This window comes from Leptodactylus fuscus, chromosome 3 (genome assembly GCF_031893055.1).
Source record: "Leptodactylus fuscus isolate aLepFus1 chromosome 3, aLepFus1.hap2, whole genome shotgun sequence".
NCBI classification, from domain to species: domain Eukaryota; kingdom Metazoa; phylum Chordata; class Amphibia; order Anura; family Leptodactylidae; genus Leptodactylus; species Leptodactylus fuscus.
The window spans coordinates 243443573-243470016 of record NC_134267.1 but is presented as its reverse complement, the minus strand read 5'-3'; the positions used below and the strand labels follow the sequence as shown (position 1 = coordinate 243470016).

Here is a 26444-nt window from a genome sequence, read left to right as displayed (position 1 = left end):
TTTTCAAAGATTGTTCTATACCAAAGACCCACACTCACGAGACTATTACAGACTGACAGACCCCTCTCTCACCTTTCACCAGACCTTTACATCCCCTGACCCCCCCCATCCCCCACCCTCCCTTTTTTCATTTTTATGCCTTTTCCTCTCATTTCCTTTGCTTAAGAACAAGAATCCTTGTACTTTACATACATGTTACTTATTCAGTCTTTTTCAGATCATTTGAGGGTTTGACCCTCTTTGTATTGTTTCATCTCATATGCTCAAAATGTTCATACCACTGCTACCTCATTTTTATGTTTTATTTTCTGTAAAAAAAAAAATTGAAAATGTTAATAAAATGAGATATGAAAAATATAAAATGTTTAGTTAAAAATCACTAATGCCATTGACAGAATCCCTTTAAGCCCTCGATGTCTTTGTTGTTGGGGCAGTTCCCTGATGCACCAAGGAATAGCCCACACTCCAGAATGTGTAATCACTCATTGTTTATTACAGTCCAGCAGTTCTTTCTGGGCTATTAGCCCCGATCTCTATTTAGGAGTCATCCCCTACATAACAATCAGACAACGATACGTCCATATATCATATAATATACATGTCACACAGGGTCTCCTTCCTTTATCATGGTGACAATTCAGCTTCACAGCTTATATCTACAAGACTTTTCCTCCATGGATCCCGGTCACATTGACCTCGCAGATACAAGCTAATGTCACCCAAAAAAGAGACTCTTATTGGCTGTTTAATGTCTGATTGTGAAGAAGAATGGTCTTATTTTCCATAAACTCTCCCGTGTGACTTCCGTGATGATCACTGAATTTGGCTTTTGAAATAAAACATTTCCCACAATCTGGACATGAATATGGCTTCTCTCCTGTGTGAATTCTTTGATGTCTATTGAAATTTGATTTATTTGAAAAACTTTTTTCACATTCAGAGCATGAATATGGCTTCTCTCCTGTGTGAGTTCTCTGATGCACGACAAATGGTTTCTTTTTAAGGAAACCTTTCCTACAATGTGAACATCAATATGGCTTCTCTCTTGTGTGATTACTTTGATGTCTAATGAGACTTGATTTATATATAAAATGTTTTCCACATTCAGAACATGAATACGGCTTGTCTTCTGTATGAGTTTTCTCATGTTTAATAAGATTTGATTTTTTTGAAAAACATTTTCCACATTTAGAACATGAATATGGCTTCTCTCCTGTGTGAATTCTCTGATGCACAACAAAATTGTCCTTCTTTATAAAAGATTTCCCACACACTGAACATGAATATGGCTTCACTCCTGTGTGATTACTCAGATGTCTAATGAGACTTGATTTATCAATAAAACATTTTCCACATTCAGAACATGAATATGGCTTCTCCCCTGTGTGAATTCTCTGATGCACAACAAAACTATCCTTTTTCATAAAACATTTACCGCACTCTGAACAGGAATATGGTTTCACTCCTGTATGAATTTTCTGATGTCTAATGAAACTTGATTTATCTGAAAAACATTTTCCACACTCAGAACATGAATACGGCTTCTCTCCTGTGTGAGTTCTCTGATGCACAATAAAACTATTCTTCCTCATAAAACATTTCCCACACTCTGAACATGAATATGGTTTGACTCCTGTGTGAATTTTTTGATGTTTCAGGAGACTTGATTTATCTATAAAACATTTTCCACATTCAGAGCATGAATATGGCTTCTCTCCTGTGTGAATTCTCTGATGCACAACAAAATTTTCCTTCTTCATATAACATTTCCCACATTCAGAACATGAATATGGCTTCTCTCCTGTGTGATTTTTCTGATGTGTAATGAGTCTTGATTTACCTGTAAACCGTTTTCCACATTCAGAACATGAATATGGCTTCTCTCCCGTGTGAATTCTCTGATGCACAACAAAATTATCCTTCTTCATAAAACCTTTCCCACATTCAGAACATGAAATATGGCTTCTCTCCTGTGTGATTTCTTTGATGTCTATTTAGATTTGATTTATCTGAAAATGTTTTTCCACATTCAGAACACACATATGACTTCTCTCCTGTGTGATATCTCTGATGTCTAATATAACTTGATTTAACTGTAAAACTTTTCAGACATTCAGAACATGAATATGGCTTCTCTCCTGTGTGGATTTTCTTATGTGTAATAAGTTTTGATTTATAAGTAAAACATTTCCCACATTCTGAGCATGAATATGGTTTCTCCCCTGTGTGGATTTTCTCATGTGTAATAAGATTTGATTTAGAAGTAAAACATTTCCCACATTCTGCACATGAATATAGCTTCTCTCCTGTGTGACATCTCTGATGATCACTTAGTTTGGTTTTAGATATAAAAGATTTCTCAGATTCTGAACATGAATGCGGTTTCTCTCCTGTTCCTGTATGAATTTTTTCATGTTTTTCAAGATTTGATTTATTGCTGAAACATTTCCCACATTCTGGACATATAAATGACTTCTCTTCCGCGTGACTTCTCTCATTTGTAACAAAATTTGACTTATCGTTGAAATATTCTCCATGTTCTGAACCTGAAGATGGCTCATCTCCTGGGTGAATTGTTCTCTGTGTAAGATCTGAGCTCTGATTAAACTCTTCTCCATCTTCCCATTGAAACTTTTCCCCCTCTTTCTTCCTGGTACTTGTGGTCACAATCTGTGGTTGGTCAGAAGGTTCCTCATGATTCGAGGGATTATATGTTGGATCTGTACTGTGAGGTCCTGGACGTACATTATGGGTATAAACAATATCTTCTTCTTCTACTTTATAGTTTTCCTCAAGGTTCTTACTGCGCTTGTCTGTAGGATTAAAATCGATTTGATGATATTTTTTTTCAAAACATAAAAGTAGAAAAATTTACAACAGGCTGGAAATACAGAAGAAATATATAATATAATCAATGATAAAGCCCATAGCGAACACTAGAGGCAGCATCATCTGTGTACACAACCTATAGCAGAGTAATGGAAGGAGTTAACCCTCTCTCCACCATATCTAGTTGCTTAAGGACCTATGATGATGTCATCCCAGCTCCTTAAGCAACAGTAGCTTCACAATACATCTCTGCACTACTACATTTGTAGTGTATGAAAAGCCTTTATAATTTCCTGCTCACATAACTGTAGTGGCCGCACTGACACCGTCTTTTATGCTTTTTAGAAGCTTTATGTGTAGCAGCGGAAAACTGTATTTGTATCATTGTGATGTGTAAAGGGGTTTTCCAGGCAAAAAATATATTTTTTAAAAAGTTCTGTTAGTGCTATCAGTGGGTTAATAGGTGTCCCCCAAATACCTTTAGCAGTGTTTTGAGTGATTTTTGGCTTTCTCTGGGAGCTCATGATGTCCTCTGTATTCATTTACATGGCTAGCTTCTTGATGTCTTAGCCTACAACTACCATGATGCATTGTAGTTCCTTCAGATAAACCTCTCACTCGCTAGCCCGTGGACTACTAGCCCTATCTACATACCCAGCTACCTAATTCAGTCCCCCAAACCCCTCCTCATCCCATCATACTTACCTGTCTTCTCATCCTGGAGATGACTTTGAGGTACCGCTGTCCCTTCCTCTTCCATTTCACCTGGGATCTGGAACTGTCGCCTGTGCAATAGAAAGCCGGCAGAGGCCACGCATGCGCAATAGAACGCTGCTTGTTTTTGCTGTTGCCAGCGTTCTATTGCGCAAGTGACAACTCCGGCTCCTTGTGAAGGAAGCGACGCCCAGCAGAAGAAAAGGAAGTGAGCAGTGGTGAGTATAAGAGGGACTGAGGAGGCCGGGAGTGGAGTACTGGTGGCCTCCAGTCTCCGGAAACGCCGATAGAGAACGTTACCAGGAAATAAGAACGTGTGGTCACAGGCATATGAGTAAATATACTTTGTTTTTAAGGAAGCAAATTAGATATAATATATATATATATCTCCTCTTACCATGTGATGTCCGGGGGGGCCGGGGGTCTGTATATAATATATATATCTCCTCTTACCATGTGATGTCCGGGGGGGGCCGGGGGTCTGTATATAATATATATATCTCCTCTTACCATGTGATGTCCGGGGGGGCCGGGGGTCTGTATATAATATATATATCTCCTCTTACCATGTGATGTCCGGGGGGGCCGGGGGTCTGTATATAATATATATATCTCCTCTTACCATGTGATGTCCGGGGGGGGGGGGGGGGGGGTCTGTATATAATATATATATCTCCTCTTACCATGTGATGTCCGGGGGGGCCGGGGGTCCTCCATCATCACCTCCTTGTACCGATCCTCGTGTCCTTCTAAATACTTCCACTCCTCCATGGAGAAATAGACAGCGACATCCTGACACCTTATAGGAACCTGACAACACAATGATACAGTCATCACCCCTCCCCCTCCAGTGCTGTTACTGGAGAATTTCCCAGCATTCCCAGCAGTGTCACCTCTCCAGTCAGCAGCTCCAGCATCTTGTTGGTGAGTTCTAGAATCTTCTGCTCATGTATCAGGGAGAGAGGGGGAGGGGCTGTGATGGGGCCCCGGCTCCTGCTCCCTCCTCCTCCTGGCTCTGTGATGGGGCCCCGGCTCCTGCTCCCTCCTCCTCCTGGCTCTGTGATGGGGCCCCGGCTGCTGGAGGCCACACAGTCCCCCGATGTCTTCACCAGTGAGTATTCCTGTGTATGGAGAGACAATAGATGATAGAAATGTAGTACAGATACCTCTCCGCTCAGCAGATAGATGATAGAAATGTAGTACAGATACCTCTCCGCTCAGCAGATACATGATAGAAATGTAGTACAGATACCTCTCCGCTCAGCAGATAGATAATAGAAATGTAGTACAGATACCTCTCCGCTCAGCAGATAGATGATAGAAATGTAGTACAGTTACCTCTCCGCTCAGCAGATAGATGATAGAAATGTAGTACAGATACCTCTCCGCTCAGCAGATACATGATAGAAATGTAGTACAGATACCTCTCCGCTCAGCAGATACATGATAGAAATGTAGTACAGTTACCTCTCCGCTCAGCAGATAGATGATAGAAATGTAGTACAGTTACCTCTCCGCTCAGCAGATAGATGATAGAAATGTAGTACAGATACCTCTCCGCTCAGCAGATAGATGATAGAAATGTAGTACAGATACCTCTCCGCTCAGCAGATAGATGATAGAAATGTAGTACAGATACCTCTCCGCTCAGCAGATAGATGATAGAAATGTAGTACAGTTACCTCTCCGCTCAGCAGATAGATGATAGAAATGTAGTACAGTTACCTCTCCGCTCAGCAGATAGATGATAGAAATGTAGTACAGATACCTCTCCGCTCAGCAGATAGATGATAGAAATGTAGTACAGATACCTCTCCGCTCAGCAGATAGATAATAGAAATGTAGTACAGATACCTCTCCGCTCAGCAGATAGATGATAGAAATGTAGTACAGTTACCTCTCCGCTCAGCAGATAGATGATAGAAATGTAGTACAGATACCTCTCCGCTCAGCAGATACATGATAGAAATGTAGTACAGTTACCTCTCCGCTCAGCAGGGAGATGATAGAAATGTAGTACAGATACCTCTCCGCTCAGCAGATACATGATAGAAATGTAGTACAAATACCTCTCCGCTCAGCAGATACATGATAGAAATGTAGTACAGATACCTCTCCGCTCAGCAGGGAGATGATAGAAATGTAGTACAGATACCTCTCCGCTCAGCAGATACATGATAGAAATGTAGTACAGATACCTCTCCGCTCAGCAGATAGATGATAGAAATGTAGTACAGATACCTCTCCGCTCAGCAGATAGATGATAGAAATGTAGTACAGATACATCTCCGCTCAGCAGATAGATGATAGAAATGTAGTACAGATACCTCTCCGCTCAGCAGATAGATGATAGAAATGTAGTACAGATACCTCTCCGCTCAGCAGATAGATGATAGAAATGTAGTACAGATACCTCTCCGCTCAGCAGATAGATGATAGAAATGTAGTACAGATACCTCTCCGCTCAGCAGGGAGATGATAGAAATGTAGTACAGATACCTCTCCGCTCAGCAGATACATGATAGAAATGTAGTACAGTTACCTCTCCGCTCAGCAGATAGATGATAGAAATGTAGTACAGATACCTCTCCGCTCAGCAGATAGATGATAGAAATGTAGTACAGATACCTCTCCGCTCAGCAGGGAGATGATAGAAATGTAGTACAGATACCTCTCCGCTCAGCAGATAGATGATAGAAATGTAGTACAGATACCTCTCCGCTCAGCAGATAGATGATAGAAATGTAGTACAGATACCTCTCCGCTCAGCAGATAGATGATAGAAATGTAGTACAGATACCTCTCCGCTCAGCAGATACATGATAGAAATGTAGTACAGATACCTCTCCGCTCAGCAGATAGATGATAGAAATGTAGTACAGATACCTCTCCGCTCAGCAGATAGATGATAGAAATGTAGTACAGATACCTCTCCGCTCAGCAGATAGATGATAGAAATGTAGTACAGATACCTCTCCGCTCAGCAGATACATGATAGAAATGTAGTACAGTTACCTCTCCGCTCAGCAGATAGATGATAGAAATGTAGTACAGATACCTCTCCGCTCAGCAGATAGATGATAGAAATGTAGTACAGATACCTCTCCGCTCAGCAGATAGATGATAGAAATGTAGTACAGATACCTCTCCGCTCAGCAGATAGATGATAGAAATGTAGTACAGATACCTCTCCGCTCAGCAGATAGATGATAGAAATGTAGTACAGATACCTCTCCGCTCAGCAGATAGATGATAGAAATGTAGTACAGATACCTCTCCGCTCAGCAGATAGATGATAGAAATGTAGTACAGATACCTCTCCGCTCAGCAGATAGATGATAGAAATGTAGTACAGATACCTCTCCGCTCAGCAGATACATGATAGAAATGTAGTACAGATACCTCTCCGCTCAGCAGATAGATGATAGAAATGTAGTACAGATACCTCTCCACTCAGCAGATAGATGATAGAAATGTAGTACAGATACCTCTCCGCTCAGCAGATACATGATAGAAATGTAGTACAGTTACCTCTCCGCTCAGCAGATAGATGATAGAAATGTAGTACAGATACCTCTCCGCTCAGCAGATAGATGATAGAAATGTAGTACAGATACCTCTCCGCTCAGCAGATAGATGATAGAAATGTAGTACAGATACCTCTCCGCTCAGCAGATAGATGATAGAAATGTAGTACAGATACCTCTCCGCTCAGCAGATAGATGATAGAAATGTAGTACAGATACCTCTCCGCTCAGCAGATAGATGATAGAAATGTAGTACAGATACCTCTCCGCTCAGCAGATAGATGATAGAAATGTAGTACAGATACCTCTCCGCTCAGCAGGGAGATGATAGAAATGTAGTACAGATACCTCTCCGCTCAGCAGGGAGATGATAGAAATGTAGTACAGATACCTCTCCGCTCAGCAGATAGATGATAGAAATGTAGTACAGATACCTCTCCGCTCAGCAGGGAGATGATCTCCAAGGTGAAGTCTAATATTCTTCTGGTGATCTCAGTCCTGTCCTTGTCCATCCTTGGTGGGTCGTTCAGGAGAAGGAGCGTCTGGAGGAGAAGAGGAGGAAACTGGATGAGCTGGAGGATCTAGTAGTGCAGGAGAGAGGAGGGGCCCGAAACCCGAGAGCAGTCACTGCTGTATATACAGTATATATATATATATATATATATATATATATAGCCTGGGATAATGGCTGATAACAGAGAGAGCAGTCACTGCTGTATATACAGTATATATATATATCTATAGCCTGGGGTAATGGCTGATAACAGAGAGAGCAGTCACTGCTGTATATACAGTATATATATATATATATCTCTATAGCCTGGGGTAATGGCTGATAACAGAGAGAGCAGTCACTGCTGTATATACAGTATATATATATATCTATAGCCTGGGGTAATTGCTGATAACAGAGAGAGCAGTCACTGCTGTATATACAGTATATATATATATATCTATAGCCTGGGGTAATGGCTGATAACAGAGAGAGCAGTCACTGCTGTATATACAGTATATATATATATATATATATATATATATATATATATATATCTATAGCCTGGGATAATTGCTGATAACAGAGAGAGCAGTCACTGCTGTATATACAGTATATATATATATATATCTATAGCCTGGGGTAATGGCTGATAACAGAGAGAGCAGCCACTGCTGTATATACAGTATATACAACAGCACAGGCAGACGAATTAGAGTAAAAGACCCACAAAACGATGGCGACGTGATACTCACTATAACCGTATACAATACTGGTAATATTACAATACAGGGCAGAGAAGTCATACTACAGCAGTTTGAAGATGCCTTTCCAAAGATTTAGAGATTGACACAAACCCACAAACAGAAGACAGAGACCTCTGCCTGCACAGAGACTGACACAGGGGAGCCATCCCTCCAGCAAACCCCCCTCCACAGGAACCCCCAGCAGCAAATCCCCCCACTGCTCCAAGCCACAACCCCCCTCACCTTTCACTTGAGATCCTCAGAGACTCCTTATCTGAACTAGAAAGAGATTTCACACACTTCAAACAACAAATTAAAAGGAACCACAGTGACAACAACACAAATAAGCAAACCATGGCTGAGCTGACCAGGCTGAGGTGTGAAGCCCTGCAGAAACTAGAAGGTGATTTTCATAAACTACGCCAAGAAAACGCTGAATTGTGGAGAGTGATAGCAGACATGAAATCTCAGATACAACACCTCACCCAAGAGAGAGGGTCAGAGAATGAGGGGAGTGAGAAACAAAGGACAGATAACAGACAGGACCCCAACAAAGCAGAAGGAAATACAACACAGGAGATACCAGAGCAGCCCCCCACCCAAAGAACAGAACCAGAGCTTCCCCCCACCCAAAGAACAGAACCAGAGCTTCCCCCCACCCAAAGAACAGAACCAGAGCTACCCCCCAACCCAAGATCAGAACCAGAGCTACCCCCCAACCCAAGATCAGAACCAGAGCTGCCCTCCATCCCAAGATCAGAACCAGAGCTACCCCCCAACCCAAGACCAGAACCAGAGCTGCCCCCCAACCCAAGATCAGAACCAGAGCTGCCCCCCAACCCAAGATCAGAACCAGAGCTACCCCCCAACCCAAGATCAGAACCAGAGCTGCTCTCCATCCCAAGATCAGAACCAGAGCTACCCCCAACCCAAGATCAGAACCAGAGCTACCCCCCAACCCAAGATCAGAACCAGAGCTGCTCTCCATCCCAAGATCAGAACCAGAGCTACCCCCCAACCCAAGATCAGAACCAGAGCTACCCCCAACCCAAGATCAGAACCAGAGCTACCCCCCAACCCAAGATCAGAACCAGAGCTACCCCCCAACCCAAGATCAGAACCAGAGCTACCCCCAACCCAAGATCAGAACCAGAGCTACCCCCCAACCCAAGATCAGAACCAGAGCTACCCCCAACCCAAGATCAGAACCAGAGCTGCCCTCCATCCCAAGATCAGAACCAGAGCTGCCCCCCAACCCAAGATCAGAACCAGAGCTACCCCCAACCCAAGATCAGAACCAGAGCTACCCCCCAACCCAAGATCAGAACCAGAGCTGCCCCCCAACCCAAGATCAGAACCAGAGCTACCCCCAACCCAAGATCAGAACCAGAGCTACCCCCCAACCCAAGATCAGAACCAGAGCTGCCCCCCAACCCAAGATCAAAACCAGAGCTGCCCCCCAACCCAAGATCAGAACCAGAGCTACCCCCAACCCAAGATCAGAACCAGAGCTACCCCCCAACCCAAGATCAGAACCAGAGCTGCCCCCCAACCCAAGATCAGAACCAGAGCTACCCCCCAACCCAAGATCAGAACCAGAGCTGCCCTCCATCCCAAGATCAAAACCAGAGCTGCCCTCCATCCCAAGATCAAAACCAGAGCTGCCCCCCAACCCAAGATCAGAACCAGAGCTACCCCCCAACCCAAGATCAGAACCAGAGCTGCCCCCCAACCCAAGATCAGAACCAGAGCTGCCCCCCAACCCAAGATCAGAACCAGAACAAACCCCAACAACCCAACCGAACAGCAGACAAGTCTTGACGAGGAGATCACCGGGTCCAGATATTGTCCTGATCACAGACTCCAATGGCAAATACCTGGACACAAATAGACTGTTCCCAGGGAAAAGAGTCACCAAAATCCGCTGTTTAACAATCGAAAAAGCAAACGCTGTCATCAACGACCCTTATTTCACCAAACCCAACCACATCATCATACACACAGGGACAAAAAACCTTGAGGCCCAGGGCCAGCACCAACAGATAGCGGGACAGCTGACCCAGCTAGCAGAGAAAGCACAACAACAGTTCCCAGACTGTAGTATCATCCTGTCATCTCTGCTCCCACGAGGAGACATCTCTGAACACATCATCAGAGATATCAATTCAGAGCTGGCATCCAAAATCCGATCAACATCAGGTATCACCCTGGCACAACACCCCTCCATAGACAGGCGTCACCTATATGATAACAAACACCTCAACAAACAGGGAGTCAGCCTCCTGGCCAAAGAACTTAGACATAGTGCTCAACAGAGACCCCTGGCCCATACACCATACAAGACAAAAACCTGTGGAGAAGTCACCTTCCAGGAGACACACCCAAACACCATAACACCCTCAACATACAAGACAAAGACTCATGGGGGGGTTGCCTGGCTGGAAAATATCTCAAACACAACGTCTCCCCCAAAAAACTGGAAATGGGGACTACTATAAGCCAGGGCGGAAGCCACCTGTGCCATACAGAACAAGACAGAGCACAGACATGGAGGAGATAAGAACCATGTTCAGCACCCTGTGCAACACACTGATCCAGACTGGGATCCACAACATGGCCACCAATCAGGAACCCAGCCCGTCCTCTGCAGGACAGCTCATTACAAGGTATACCCACCAAAGATGACACCACTGACTATCAGTAGCTGGAATATCCAGGGGCTGAACGCCTCAGCCTTTGGATCCAAACCAAACGATCCAGAATTTATAGACAGACTAAAAAACATAGACATCCAAATCCTCCTAGAGACATGGACCCGGGCAGAAGATGAATCCCTAACACCCATGGGCTACAAGGAATTCTCTGTCGCTGCCCGGAAAAGCAAGACTACCAAACATGGCCGCTACTTAGGAGGCATACTAATATGGTTCAAGGAGGAGCTTAAAGAACATGTGAAAGCCATCAAACGCGGTGACAACCACATGTGGATAAAAATAAGCAACTCCATCCTCAACGGCCAACACGACATCTATCTCTGTGCAGTATACATCCCCCCATCTGAGTCCACCTACCACAACCCAGACATCTATGAGGTCCTACAAAGGGAATCTGCACAGTTCCAGTCCCAAGGCAGAGTGCTGATCTGCGGCGACCTAAACGCCAGGACTGGAACAGAGATAGACTACCTGTCCTCTGATGGAAACCTGCACATCCCAGTAGGCGAGGTCCACCACCTGGAGTCTGCACAGAGAAGAAGAAATAGCTATGACATAGTCGTCAACAAGAGCGGGAGACAGCTGCTGAACCTGTGCCGGAGTCTGGGACTGTACATAATGAACAGGCGTACCAGAGGGGACACTCAGGGACGCTTCACACTAAACTCCCATGTGGGCAACAGCGTGGTGGACTATGTCATCACAGACGCAGACCCAGCAGACATAGATGCTCTCATAGTCACCCCTGAGACACACCTGTCAGACCACAACCAGATCCTGCTGTACATGAGATCCACTGACAAGCCCCTCACACAGCAGCCCCACCAGATTGGTCTCTACAACCTGCCACCATTCTTCAAATGGGCCAGTCACCGAGCCACCGAATACACCAATGCAGCTAACCGACCCGAAATCAAGACACTGCTCACAAACTTCTATATGAGTTCCTACCAGCCAGACCAACAAGGGGTCACCCGAGCAGTGAAGGACTTCAGTAACATCCTGTACACCACGGCAGAACTAGCAGGCCTGAAACAGACAAAGCCCAAGAGACCGACTAACAAACAGTCTCACAAATGGTTTGACAGCGACTGCAAGGCTCTACGCCGTTCTCTAAGGGCAGCCTCCAACCAGAAACACAGAGACCCCAACAACAGAGAGTCGAGGGAAGCCTACAGCAATCTATGCAAGCAATACAAGGTCACCCTCAGAGAGAAGAAACAGAGATACCTCTCCCACAAAATACAGCAACTAGAGGACTCCCTCCAGGACAGCTCATTCTGGGAGACCTGGCACCACATGGGCACAAAGCCCAAGAAAAACTCTCTCCACATCCAAAATGGCAATATCTGGCTCAACTACTTCAGAGGTCTCTACAAAAACATCCCAGAAGAAGAACTAACTCCAGAACAGCAACAGATAATCACCAAACTGAGGGACATGGAGAAAGTCATCAAAGACTTCCAGAACCCTCTGGACTCGCCAATCACCATAAAAGATATACAGGAAAGAATTGCCCTGCTGAAAGGCAAAAAGGCCAGTGGCCCTGACGGCATCCTACCAGAGATGATCAAATACAGCCCTCCAGCAATACACGCGGCACTGGCAAAGCTATTCACCCTCGTGCTCAATGCTGGACACTTCCCCGAAGACTGGAACAAAGGGCTCATAACCCCCATCTACAAGAATGGGGACCAATATGACCCCAACAACTACAGAGGGATCTGCGTCAGCAGCACATAGCTGGGGAAACTGTTCAACAGCATCATCAATAACAGAATCCTCACCTTCCTCACACAACACGGGGTCCTCAGCAAGAGCCAAGCAGGGTTCATGCCAAACCACCGCACCACAGACCATATCTACACCCTGCACAGCCTCATCAAGACGCACGTCCACAACACCAGAAGAGGCAAGATATTCGCCTGCTTCGTGGACTTTAAGAAGGCGTTTGATTCAGTATGGCACCCAGGCCTACTTCTAAAACTCCTAGAGAGTGGAATAGGAGGAAGAACGTACGACGTCATCAAGAGCTCCTACACTGGAAACCAGTGCAGTGTGAAGGTGAATGGGAAAAGGACCGCATACTTCCAACAGGCCCGAGGGGTCAGACAAGGCTGTAGCCTGAGCCCAACGCTCTTCAACATCTATATCAATGAACTGGCTACAGCCCTGGAGGCCTCACCAATCCCAGGCCTCACCCTGAACAATCGAGAGGTGAAGTTCCTGCTATACGCCGACGACCTCCTACTCCTGGCCCCCACCGAGAAAGACCTCCAAGAAAGCCTGTCAGTGCTGGAAAAATTCAACACCACATGGGCCCTACCCATCAACCAGAAGAAGACCAAAGTCATGGTATTCCAGAAGAAGGGCCACAATAAAGCCTCCACCACCCCACAATTCACACTGAACGGCTCCACACTGGAGAAAACCAACAGCTACACCTACCTGGGGCTGGAGCTCAGCCAATCAGGAAGCTTCAAAGCAGCAATAGAAACCCTGAAAGCAAAAGCCTGCAGAACCTTCTACGCCATCAGAAGACAACTGTACCACCTCAAACCACCGGTGAGGGTCTGGCTGAAGATATTTGACACTGTCATCTCCCCGATCCTTCTCTATGGCAGTGAGGTTTGGGGCCCAGCCACCTACCCAGACCAGTCAAAGTGGGATTCCAACCCAACAGATAACTTCCACCTGGAGTTCTGCAAATACCTGCTCCATGTCCATCGCAACACCACCAACATGGCCTGCAGGGCAGAGCTAGGCAGACTCCCCCTATGGCTCACCATACAGAAGAGGGCGCTAGCTTTCCAGGCACACATCCAGGGGAGCGACTCCTACCACCACCAAGCCTGGCTAAGCCACCTGAGCAAACCAGACACTCACCAACCAAACATCAGCCAACCACCAAACCAAAAACACCAACAGATGATAACCAAGGCCGAAATAAAGGCGACCACAGAGGCAAACAGAGAGCGGTACATTGAAGAATGGAGAAACGAAATAAATAACTCCAAGAAACTCACCGTGTACCAATCCCTACAAAGGGACTACACCATGGCCACCTACCTGGAGAGAATACGCCACCCCAAGCACAGACAGACCCTGAGCCGGTACAGACTGAGCGCCCACAACCTAGAGATAGAGACGGGGCGATACAGGCAGACGTACAAGCCACGGGAGAAGAGACTGTGCCAGCACTGTGACCAGGGGGCCCTAGAAGACCAGACCCACTTCCTGCTACACTGCACCAAATACTCAGCTGTGAGGGCCGTCTACTACCAAAGACTCTCTGCCCACATCCCAGACTGGGAGAAGAGGAAACTCTACATCCTACTGGGAGAAGAAGAGGCCACTGTGGAGATCGCTGCCCAATACGTGTCCAGCTGTCACCAAACAAGAGGAAGATGAGACTCCATGGACTGTTATATTTATCCCAATACACCCGCCCCACCCCACCTCCCCATATAGCAGTCACCAACGAAGAGGAAGATGAGACTCCACGGACTGTTATATTTATCCCAATACACCCGCCCCACCCCACCTCCCCATATAGCAGTCACCAACGAAGAGGAAGATGAAACTCCATGGACTGTTATACCCCAAACCACCCACCCACCCGAGTCCAACTCCCCCCCCCCCACACACACTTTACTAGCTTTGGCAATGCCAAATATCTATTCGGACGTGCCAATAAAGCTTTTTTGATTTGATTATATCTATAGCCTGGGGTAATGGCTGATAACAGAGAGAGCAGTCACTGCTGTATATACAGTATATATATATATCTATAGCCTGGGATAATGGCTGATAACAGAGAGAGCAGTCACTGCTGTATATACAGTATATATATATATATATATATATATATATATATATATTTGGGATAAATATAACAGTCCATGGAGTCTCATCTTCCTCTTGTTTGGTGACAGCTGGACACGTATTGGGCAGCGATCTCCACAGTGGCCTCTTCTTCTCCCAGTAGGATGTAGAGTTTCCTCTTCTCGTCTGCAGATATGAAGTCTGGGATGTGGGCAGAGAGTCTTTGGTAGTAGACGGCCCTCACAGCTGAGTATTTGGTGCAGTGTAGCAGGAAGTGGGTCTCGTCTTCTAGGGCCCCCAGGTCACAGTGCTGGCACAGTCTCTTCTCCCGTGGCTTGTACGTCTGTCTGTATCGCCCCGTCTCTATCTCTAGGTTGTGGGCGCTCAGTCTGTATCGGCTCAGGGTCTGTCTGTGCTTGGGGTGGCGTATTCTCTCCAGGTAGGTGGCCATGGTGTAGTCCCTTTGTAGGGATTGGTACACATTGGTGAGTTTCTTGGAGTTATTTATTTCGTTTCTCCATTCTTCAATGTACCGCTCTCTGTTTGCCTCTGTGGTCGCCTTTATTTCGGCCTTGGTTGTCATCTGTTGGTGTTTTTGGTTTGGTGGTTGGCTGCTGTTTGGTTGGTGAGTGTCTGGTTTGCTCAGGTGGCTTAGCCATGCTTGGTGGTGGTAGGAGTCGGGCTTGCTCACCTGGATGTGTGCCTGGAAAGCTAGCGCCCTCTTCTGTATGGTGAGCCATAGGGGGAGTCTGCCTAGCTCTGCCCTGCAGGCCATGTTGGAGGTGTTGCGATGGACATGGAGCAGGTATTTGCAGAACTCCAGGTGGAAGTTCTCTGTTGGGCTGGAATCCCACTTTGACTGGTCTGGGTAGGTGACTGGGCCCCAAACCTCACTGCCATAGAGAAGGATTGGGGAGATGACAGCGTCAAATATCTTCAGCCAGACCCTCACCGGTGGTTTGAGGTGGTACAGTTGTCTTCTGATGGTGTAGAAGGTTCTGCAGGCTTTTGCTTTCAGGGTTTCTATTGCTGCTTTGAAGCTTCCTGATTGGCTGAGCTCCAGCCCCAGGTAGGTGTAGCTGTTGGTTTTCTCCAGTGTGGAGCCGTTCAGTGTGAATTGTGGGGTGGTGGAGGCTTTATTGTGGCCCTTCTTCTGGAATACCATGATTTTGGTCTTCTTCTGGTTGATGGGTAGGGCCCATGTGGTGTTGAATTTTTCCAGCACTGACAGGCTTTCTTGGAGGTCTTTCTCAGTGGGGGCCAGGAGTAGGAGGTCATCGGCGTATAGCAGGAACTTCACTTCCCGCTCGTTCAGGGTGAGGCCTGGGGTTGGTGAGGCCTCCAGGGCTGTAGCCAGTTCATTGATATAGATGTTGAAGAGCGTTGGGCTCAGGCTACAGCCTTGTCTGACCCCTCGGGCCTGTTGGAAGTATGCGGTCCTTTTCCCATTCACCTTCACACTGCACTGGTTTCCGGTGTAGGAGCTCTTGATGACGTCGTACGTTCTTCCTCCTATTCCGCTCTCTAGGAGTTTTATATCTATAGCCTGGGGTAATGGCTGATAACAGAGAGAGCAGTCACTGCTGTATATACAGTATATATATATATCTATAGCCTGGGGTAATGGCTGATAACAGAGAGAGCAGTCACTGCTGTATATACAGTATATATATATATATATATATATATATATATATCTATAGCCTGGGGTAATGGCTGATAACAGAGAGAGCAGCCACTGCTGTATATACAGTATATATATATATCTATAGTCTGGGGTAATGGCTGATAACAGAGAGAGCAGTCACTGCTGTATATACAGTATATATATATATCTATAGCCTGGGGTAATGGCTGATAACAGAGAGAGCAGTCACTGCTGTATATACAGTATATATATACATATCTATAGCCTGGGGTAATGGCTGATAACAGAGAGAGCAGCCACTGCTGTATATACAGTATATATATATATATCTATAGTCTGGGGTAATGGCTGATAACAGAGAGAACAGTCACTGCTGTATATACAGTATAAATATATATATATATATATAGCCTGGGATAATGGCTGATAACAGAGAGAGCAGTCACTGCTGTATATACAGTATATATATATATATATATATATATATATAGCCTGGGGTAATGGCTGATAACAGAGAGAGCAGTCACTGCTGTATATACAGTATATATATATATATATATCTATAGCCTGGGGTAATGGCTGATAACAGAGAGAGCAGTCACTGCTGTATATACAGTATATATATATATATATCTATAGCCTGGGGTAATGGCTGATAACAGAGAGAGCAGCCACTGCTGTATATACAGTATATATATATATATATATATATATATATATATATATAGCCAGAGGTAATGGCTGATAACAGAGAGAGCAGTCACTGCTGTATATACAGTATATATATATATATATATATATATATATATATATATATATATATATCTATAGCCTGGGGTAATGGCTGATAACAGAGAGAGCAGTCACTGCTGTATATACAGTATATATATATATATATCTATAGCCTGGGATAATGGCTGATAACAGAGAGAGCAGTCACTGCTGTATATACAGTATATATATATATCTATAGCCTGGGGTAATGGCTGATAACAGAGAGAGCAGTCACTGCTGTATATACAGTATATATATATATATCTATAGCCTGGGGTAATGGCTGATAACAGAGAGAACAGCCACTGCTGTATATACAGTATATATATATATCTATAGCCTGGGGTAATGTCTGATAACAGAGAGAGCAGCCACTGCTGTATATACAGTATATATATATATCTATAGCCTGGGATAATGGCTGATAACAGAGAGAGCAGTCACTGCTGTATATACAGTATATATATATATATATCTATAGCCTGGGGTAATGGCTGATAACAGAGAGAGCAGTCACTGCTGTATATACAGTATATATATATATATATCTATAGCCTGGGGTAATGGCTGATAACAGAGAGAGCAGTCACTGCTGTATATACAGTATATATATATATCTATAGCCTGGGATAATGGCTGATAACAGAGAGAGCAGTCACTGCTGTATATACAGTATATATATATATATATCTATAGCCTGGGGTAATGGCTGATAACAGAGAGAGCAGTCACTGCTGTATATACAGTATATATATATATATATATATATCTATAGCCTGGGGTAATGGCTGATAACAGAGAGAGCAGTCACTGCTGTATATACAGTGTATATATATATCTATAGCCTGGGGTAATGGCTGATAACAGAGAGAGCAGTCACTGCTGTATATACAGTATATATATATATATATATATATATATATATATATATATATATATATATCTATAGCCTGGGGTAATGAGTGATAACAGAGAGAGCAGTCACTGCTGTATATACAGTATATATATATATATATCTATAGCCTGGGGTAATGGCTGATAACAGAGAGAGCAGTCACTGCTGTATATACAGTATATATATATATATATATATATATATATATATATATATATATATATAGCCTGGGGTAATGGCTGATAACAGAGAGAGCAGTCACTGCTGTATATACAGTATATATATATATATATATATATATATATATATATATATATATATATATATATATATCTATAGCCTGGGGTAATGGCTGATAACAGAGAGAGCAGCCACTGCTGTATATACAGTATATATATATCTATAGCCTGGGGTAATGGCTGATAACAGAGAGAGCAGTCACTGCTGTATATACAGTATATATATATATCTATAGCCTGGGGTAATGGCTGATAACAGAGAGAACAAGACAACAGCACTGACCACCGAGCAGGACCTGCAAGAGCTGAAGGACCTGGGATGATGTCACCGCTATCATGTGACCAGTGCATGGGGGGCGGAGCTCAGGAGAGGAGAAGGATGAAGGACCTGTGATGATGTCATGAGTGGGCGGGATTTATTGTTATATATAGGAGGCAGCAGATGACACGGGTTGTCTTCTCTCTGTGATATCTCGGACTCGGTGCGGTATTGAGAGGTGCAACAATAATAATAATGATTAGAGTTGAGTGAGTAGTGAAATATTTGATATTTGTGTCGAATAGCCCCTCAATATTCGACTATTTGACCGAATATGGAACCCCATTATAGTCTATGGGAGAAAATGCTTCGTTTCAGGGGATCCAACCATACGAATCAGGAGAGTCACCAAGTCCACTATGACACCTCAGCAAATGATGCCAACACCTCTGCAATGCAACTGGGACAGCAGGGGGCGCATGTCTGGGGGCATCTAACACACCAAAGTCCCTCTATTACCCCAACATCACAGCCTAACAACTACACACTTTCCATACTCAAAAAAAAAAACACTATGAAAGTGGGAAAATACCTGGAAACCTTCTTTACTCTACATTAGTATGGACAGAAACACAAATTTAAAGCTAAACAAACATTAGCATTCGCTCATCACAATCCCTGGCTTGATGGCAATGTTAAGCAGGGTGCAGGGAACAACGCTGACCAGGCCCGAGCACCAGGAACAGGTGTATCTCAAAATAGATAGCATGTATACTTCCAATACAGTCCGCTTGTATACATCGTTTTTTGCACCCAATATACCTGTCCCATACTGGTCTGAAGCAAGGGTTTACTTGCCATACAGTATAGACTGCACTTCACATACCCTCAAAATATATACCACGTATACTTGCAATAGACTATGCTTGTATACATCTTGAAATGTGTAAGGCTAGCGGAAGTGGACGGGGGTGTGGAAATCCAGCTGGGGGCCCAGGCCGTGGTCAATCTACTGTGGATCCAATACTGGTGAGGGGCAGCTGATTTTGAGGAACCCTTGGGTTTTGGAGATGGAACTCCATGAAAGGTCTCTGCTCACACACTCTGCTCAACATATGGTATATAGAGTTTCAGCGTGAGGTGACATTGCACAACAGCCAGTGTTCAGGCAGATGGAGGCATTGCTGGAGGGTTTTCAGGCTAGCAGTGTCTACTGTAGACTTACGAAAGTGGGCGCACAAGTGCGCACTTTCACCAGTAGCTCAGGCACATTGGGGTAGGTTTTTAAAAACCTTTGCACCACCAAGTTGAAAACTTGGGCCAGGCATGGAAAGTGTTTTGAGTCTGGCAAGCTCCAAAGCCATTACCAGGTTCCGGCCGTTATCACACACGACCATGCCTGGGCCCAGGTGCACCAGCGAAAACCACATTGACGTGTCTAGGATGGCAACCCTCACCTTGGGGGCAATGTGTTTTCTGTCACCCAAGCTGATCCTAGCACGACCTGCTGATGTCTCCCCACACCAGTGCTGCAGCGTTTCCAACTTGCAGCTGGGGTCGATGTTACGGCAGAGGAGGAGGCTTTGTGAGAACCCCTGCCAGGAATCTTGGGTGGGGAGAGGAGATAGGCCGCCCCAGTTTGCGACCCGGTCCCAGCCTCCACTACATTCACCCAGTCTGTCGGTAGAGAGTTGCAGCGTCCCTGACTGCATGTACTTGTCCAGGCATCGGTGGTCAAGTGGACCTTAGAGCAAAGTGTGGAACTCAGGGCCTGACTGATGTTATGGGACACAGTGGAAGAGTCATTGGCGGCAACGCTGGATGACAATTGTCCTGAGTTTGCTCTCTCCCTCTGAGCCCAGTGCTTGCCTTCCAAATGACATGCGCATGGCTGAGGTGGTCAGTTTGCTTTATTCAGAGCCCCTATTCAGTTTTGAGTTGCACAGTGTGCAAACTGCACTCAGTTTGTCCTCTGCACATATGTTGAATAATATACCCACCATAGAGGGACGTCACCTCGATGGGCGAGTGGCTAGTACAGGCAAAATCTTGGGCCTTGCTGACTCTGGCCTGGCTTCTATGAAGCAGCTACCCTCTGCCTCTGGACATGCCTCTGCCTATAGCCACCACGCTAGACATCACCCCTGTCCAGGTCGGTGGCCTCGTCATCCACCACCTCCTCTTCCAATTCCTTCATATGCTCCTCCTCCTGCACACCGCACATAACCACAGCCTACCTTGATGGCAACTGTGTCTCATCATCATCACTGAGACCGAGAAATGCTGGTTGCGGGTCCACAACCACAAAATCGGCAGGAGATCGCGGATGCTCCAGTGCTTGGGTATCAGGATAGAGAAATTCGTCTGGTAGCTCCTGGGATTCGGGAAGTGGTTGGACAGAGTGAGAAACAGTTAAAGGACCCGAAAACAGCTCCTGGGAGGGGGAAAGGGTGGGATGACTCTGCTGGGAAGATTGGGCATGTTGGGAGGAAGGAGGGGCAGACTCTTGGGTAGGAACACAACTGGAGGTAGTGGCTGACTGGCAGAAATGCAGCTGGAAGCATAATCTGCTAGCCATTGTAACATCTGTTCCTGGCACTCGGGCCTTGTCAGCATTGTACCCTGCACCCTGCTTAATGTTGCCATCAAGCCAGAGATTGTAGATGAGCGCAATGCTGGCTGCCCCTCACCAGTAGGCATTGGATCCGCAGTAGTTTGACCACGGCCTAGCTGGATTACTATGCCCCCGTCCTCTTCCGCTAGCCTTAATCATTTCAAGATGTATACAAGTGTAGTGTATTGCAAGTATATGCGGTATATATTTTGAGTGTATACCTTCTACGGTCTATACTGTATGGCAAGTAGACCCATTGCTTCAGACTCGTATGGTATATTGGGTGCAAAAACAATGTATACAAGCGGACTGTATTGCAAGTATACACGGTATCTATTTTGAGCATTTACCTAGTACGGTCTATACTGTATGGCAAGTAGACCCATTGCTTCAGACCCATATGGGTCAGGTATATTGGGTGCAAAAAACGATGTATACAAGCTGTGGGGAATCGCTCAGGTAGATGCTCGGTAGCAGTGCAGGAAAAAGGGACACAGACACTGGGTTGCACACAAGTTTAGGCTTTATTCACTTGCAGTGCATTAACTGGCACAAAATAAACAGAACAAAACCCTTCTCAGCTGAGAACTCACTAAACATAGGAAAACTTTTCCCTGTCTATATAGAAGCCTGGCTACCAGACTCCCACCTTGGCAACAACAATGGGTGGCACAGTACCTGCTTCTGTAGATTTGGTCTGGACAGGTCAGTCAGTGTGGTGCCACACACTTAGTCCTCCCACAAAGACTAATATCAGACCTTGATTAGTCAGCTGACCTCCCTGGTTTGGGCCTTTACCAAACACCCTTTAGGTTCCATTAGGATGCTATCTATTTTGAGTGTACATGAATCACATACACTCAAAATAGATACTGTGTATACTTGCAATACAGTCTGCTTGTATCGGTTTGTGCGCCCAATATACCTGTCCCATATGGGTCTACTTGCCATACAGTATAGACCATACTTCACATAATGTTACAATTTGTAATACCTGTTCCTGGTGCTCGGGCCTGGTCAGCGTTGTACCCTGCACCCTGCTTAACGTTGCCATCAAGCCAGGGATTGTGATGAGCGCGTGCTAATGTTTGTTTAGCTTTAAATTTGTGTTTCTGTCCATATTAATGTAGAGGAAAGAAGGTTTCCAAGTATTTTTCCACTTTCCATAGAGGTTCTATTGAGTTTGGAAAGTGTCTAGTTGATAGGCTGTGATAGTGGGGTAATACTGGGACATTGGCATGTTAGATTACCCCAGGCGCTTCCCCTGCTGTCCCAGAGGTGTTTGCATCATTTGCTGAGGTGTCATAGTGGACTTGGTGACTCTCCTTAGTCGAATAGTGGTTTCCCCTGAAATGAGCATTTTTTCCCCATAGACTGTAATGGGATTCGATATTCGGTCGAATAGTCGAATATTGAGGGTCTACTCGAAACGAATATCGAATATTTCACTACTCGCTCATCTCTAACAGTGAATTTAGATTGTGAGTCCTATATGGGACAGTGACCAACTGCAAAGTGTTATGTGCTGGTGCTATATAGTAAATGAATGGCCGGGCTCTGTGATACAACGTTACAATTAGACCTGTAGTTGTATCTACAATCAGAGCTGAGGTTTATCCCTTTAAGCCCTCTATGTCTTTGTTGTTGGGGCAGTTCCCTGATGCACCAAGGAATAGCCCACACTCCAGAATGTGTAATCACTCATTGTTTATTACAGTCCAGCAGCTCTTTCTGGGCTATTAGCCCCGATCTCTATTTAGGAGTCATCCCCTACATAACAATCAGACAACGATACGTCCATATATCATATAATATACATGTCACACAGGGTCTCCTTCCTTTTTCATGATGACAATTCAGCTTCACATCTTATATCCACCAGACTTTTCCTCCATGGATCCCGGTCACATTGACCTCGCAGATACAAGCTAATGTCACCCAAAAAGAGGCTCTTATTGGCTGTTTAATATCTGTGAACTTCAAACAAGAGTGGTCTTATTTTCCATAAACTCTCCCATGTGACTTCTCTGATGATCATTAAATTTGGCTTTTGAAATAAAACATTTCCCACAATCTGGACATGAATATGGCTTCTCTCCTGTGTGAATTCTCTGATGCACAACAAAATTTTCCTTCTTTATATAAGATTTCCCGCACTCTGAACATGAATACGGCTTCTGTCCTGTGTGAGTTCTCTGATGTCTAATGAGACCTGATTTTTCTATAAAATGTTTTCCACATTCAGAACATGAATATGGCTTCTCTCCTGTGTGAATTCTTTGATGTCTAATGAGATTTGATTTATGGATATAATGTTTTCCACATTCAGAACACGAATACGGTTTCTCTCCTGTGTGGCATTTCTGGTGTCTAATGAGTAGGGATTTATCTATAAAATGTTTTCCACATTCAGAACATGAATATGGTTTTTCTCCCGTATGAATTCTCTGATGCACAGCAACATGACTCTTTGTCATAAAACATTTCCCACACTCTGAACATGAATAAGGCTTCTCTCCTGTGTGAATTCGTTGATGGTTAATGAGATTTGATTTGCGTATAAAACGTTTTCCACATTCAGAACATGAATATGGCTTCTCTCCTGTATGAATTCTCTGATGTACAACAACATGACTCTTTGTCATAAAGCATTTCCCACACTCTGAACATGAATAAGGCTTCTCTCCTGTGTGAATTTGTTGATGGCTAATAAGATTTGATTTGCGTATAAAATGTTTTCCACATTTAGAACATGAATATGGCTTCTCTCCCGTATGAAATCTCTGATGCACAACAAAATGACTCTTCGTCATAAAACATTTGTCACACTCTGAACATGAATATGGCTTCTCTCCTGTGTGAATTTTCTGATGTTTAATGAGACTTGCTTTATTTATGAAACATTTCCCACACTCTGAACATGAATACGGCTTATCTCCTGTGTGAATTTTTCTATGTCTAATGAGACTTGATTTATTAGAAAAACATTTTCCACATTCAGAACATAAATACGGCTTCTCTCCTGTATGAATTCGCTGATGCCCAACAAAATGTTCCTTCTTCATAAAACATTTCCCACACTCTGAACATGAATATGGCTTCTCTCCTGTGTGAATTTTTTTATGTCTAATGAAACTTGAATTATCTGAAAAACATTTTCCACACTGAGCACATAAATACGGCTTCTCTCCTGTGTGAATTCTCTGATGCACAACGACATGGCTCTTCTTCATAAAACATTTCCCACAATCTGAACATGAATACTGCTTCTCTGTTATATGATATCTTTGATGACTATTCAGACTTGATTTATCTGAAAAATGTTTTCCACATTCAGAACAAACATATGGCTTCTCCCCTGTGTGACCTCTCTGATGATAACTTAGTTTGGCTTTAGAAATAAAACATTTCTCACATTCAGAACATGAATACGGCTTCTCTCCTGTGTGAATTTTTTCATGTTTTTCAAGATTTGATTTATTGCTAAAACATTTCCCACATTCAGGACATATAAATGACTTCTCTTCAGTGTGACTTCTCTCATATGTAACAAAATTTGATTCATCGTTCAAATAATCTTCATGTTCTGAACATGAATATGGCTCATCTCCTGGGTGAATTCTTCTGTGTGTAAGAAGACCTGAGCTCTTATTAAATTCTTTTCCATCTTTCCATTGAAACCTTTTCCCGTCTTTCTTCCTGGTACTTGTGGTCACAATCCGTGATGGGACAGAGGGTTCCTCATGATTCGGGGGATTATATGAGGGATCTGTACTGTGACGTCCTGGATATGCATTATGGGTATAAACAATATCTTCATCTTCTACTTTATAGTTTACTGATGACATGAAGTTTATCTGAAGATTCTTATTGGGATTTTCTGTAGGATTAAAATGGATTTGATGATTTATTTTTTTTTTCAAAACACAAAAGTAGAAAAATTTATAACAGGCTGGAAACGCACAAACAATATATAATATAATCAATGACAGAGAGATAGAGACATTACTCTTATAGGGAGTGAGTCACTAAATTCTTATTCATGAAAATGAATGACTATCTTAGTTTTAGATTTTTTTGGCATTTAAAAAAACAAAAAAACATATATACATACATATCGACATGTCTCACTCCTGAACACTAGAGGCATCTCTACAGTAAACCAATATGTGGAAGTCTCGTAGGTCACTTCAAAAACTCATGGCTATCAACATAGGGCCTTCTTCAACTCTGTGGTTGCCTCAGCCATCTTTTTCGGTGTGGCCTGCTGGGGAAGCAGTATATCAACCAGGGACAGAAATAGACTTGACAGGCTGATCAGGAGGGCCAGCTCTGTCCTGGGGAGCCCCTTGGACCCAGTACAGGTGGTGGGTGACAGAAGGATACTGTCTGTGGTGACCTCCATGCGGGAGAACAAATCCCACCCCATGTATGGGACCCTGATGGGACTTGGCAGCACTGTAAGCGACCGTCTGCTTCACCCCAAGTGTGAGAAGGAGCGCTATCGCAGGTCCTTCCTTCCAACCGCGACCAGGCTGTATAATCTACATCAGACCAAACGAAGAGCTCTCCGCACAGAGAACTAATGATTATGAGGATGACCATGAGGTCTTCCTCTTTCTCTTCTGTTTTTCCTTAGCTGCCATGGACTCCTAGTATATCTTCTCTTCTCAGCTTATCTGTGTCTACGTCTGTAACATATTACTCTGTATTATCCTGTATCTGTATTACTATGCTGCTGTAACACGCTGAAATTTCCCCAAGGTGGGACTATTAAAGGATTATCTTATCTTATCTTATAATAAAGGGATAGAAGTCGATCAGAAACGAACATTTATTAGTGGATATATAAAAGGGAGTATACAAAAACGTAAAGATGGATATTTTGCCTCAGCACAATGATCTAAAAGGCAAAAGAACAATGATTGGACTTAGTCTGAGAGTAGCGGCCCTCATATCGGTTACTGATACCTCTATACTCTAGCCAGGAGCTACGTGTCAGACAAGTACATAAGGCATTCTCCCTGGGTAGCCTACGTATTTGGCTACCGACCTCATAAGGCTTTCTCGTGGCGCAGAATCGGTGTTACTGCCTAATGACACCGGTCACAGTTGATCGGGAGCAGAGAAGGGACTATGTATAACTCAATCTTTAGTTTGCTGGCAT

General features: G+C 44.2%; 1 protein-coding gene across 1 annotated transcript in view; it reads right to left on the bottom strand.

The window, feature by feature from the left end:
* Positions 1-385: 385 nt before the first annotated feature.
* Positions 386-26444, bottom strand: part of LOC142198686 (uncharacterized) — a 40841-nt gene continuing 14782 nt past the window's right edge. The window contains 6 exon segments of the mRNA XM_075269714.1: positions 386-1955; positions 1957-2813; positions 4227-4353; positions 4437-4664; positions 7505-7606; positions 23263-25157. Coding sequence (XP_075125815.1) covers positions 1029-1955; positions 1957-2813; positions 4227-4353; positions 4437-4664; positions 7505-7606; positions 23263-25157 — 4136 coding nt within the window. The 3' untranslated portion in view covers positions 386-1028.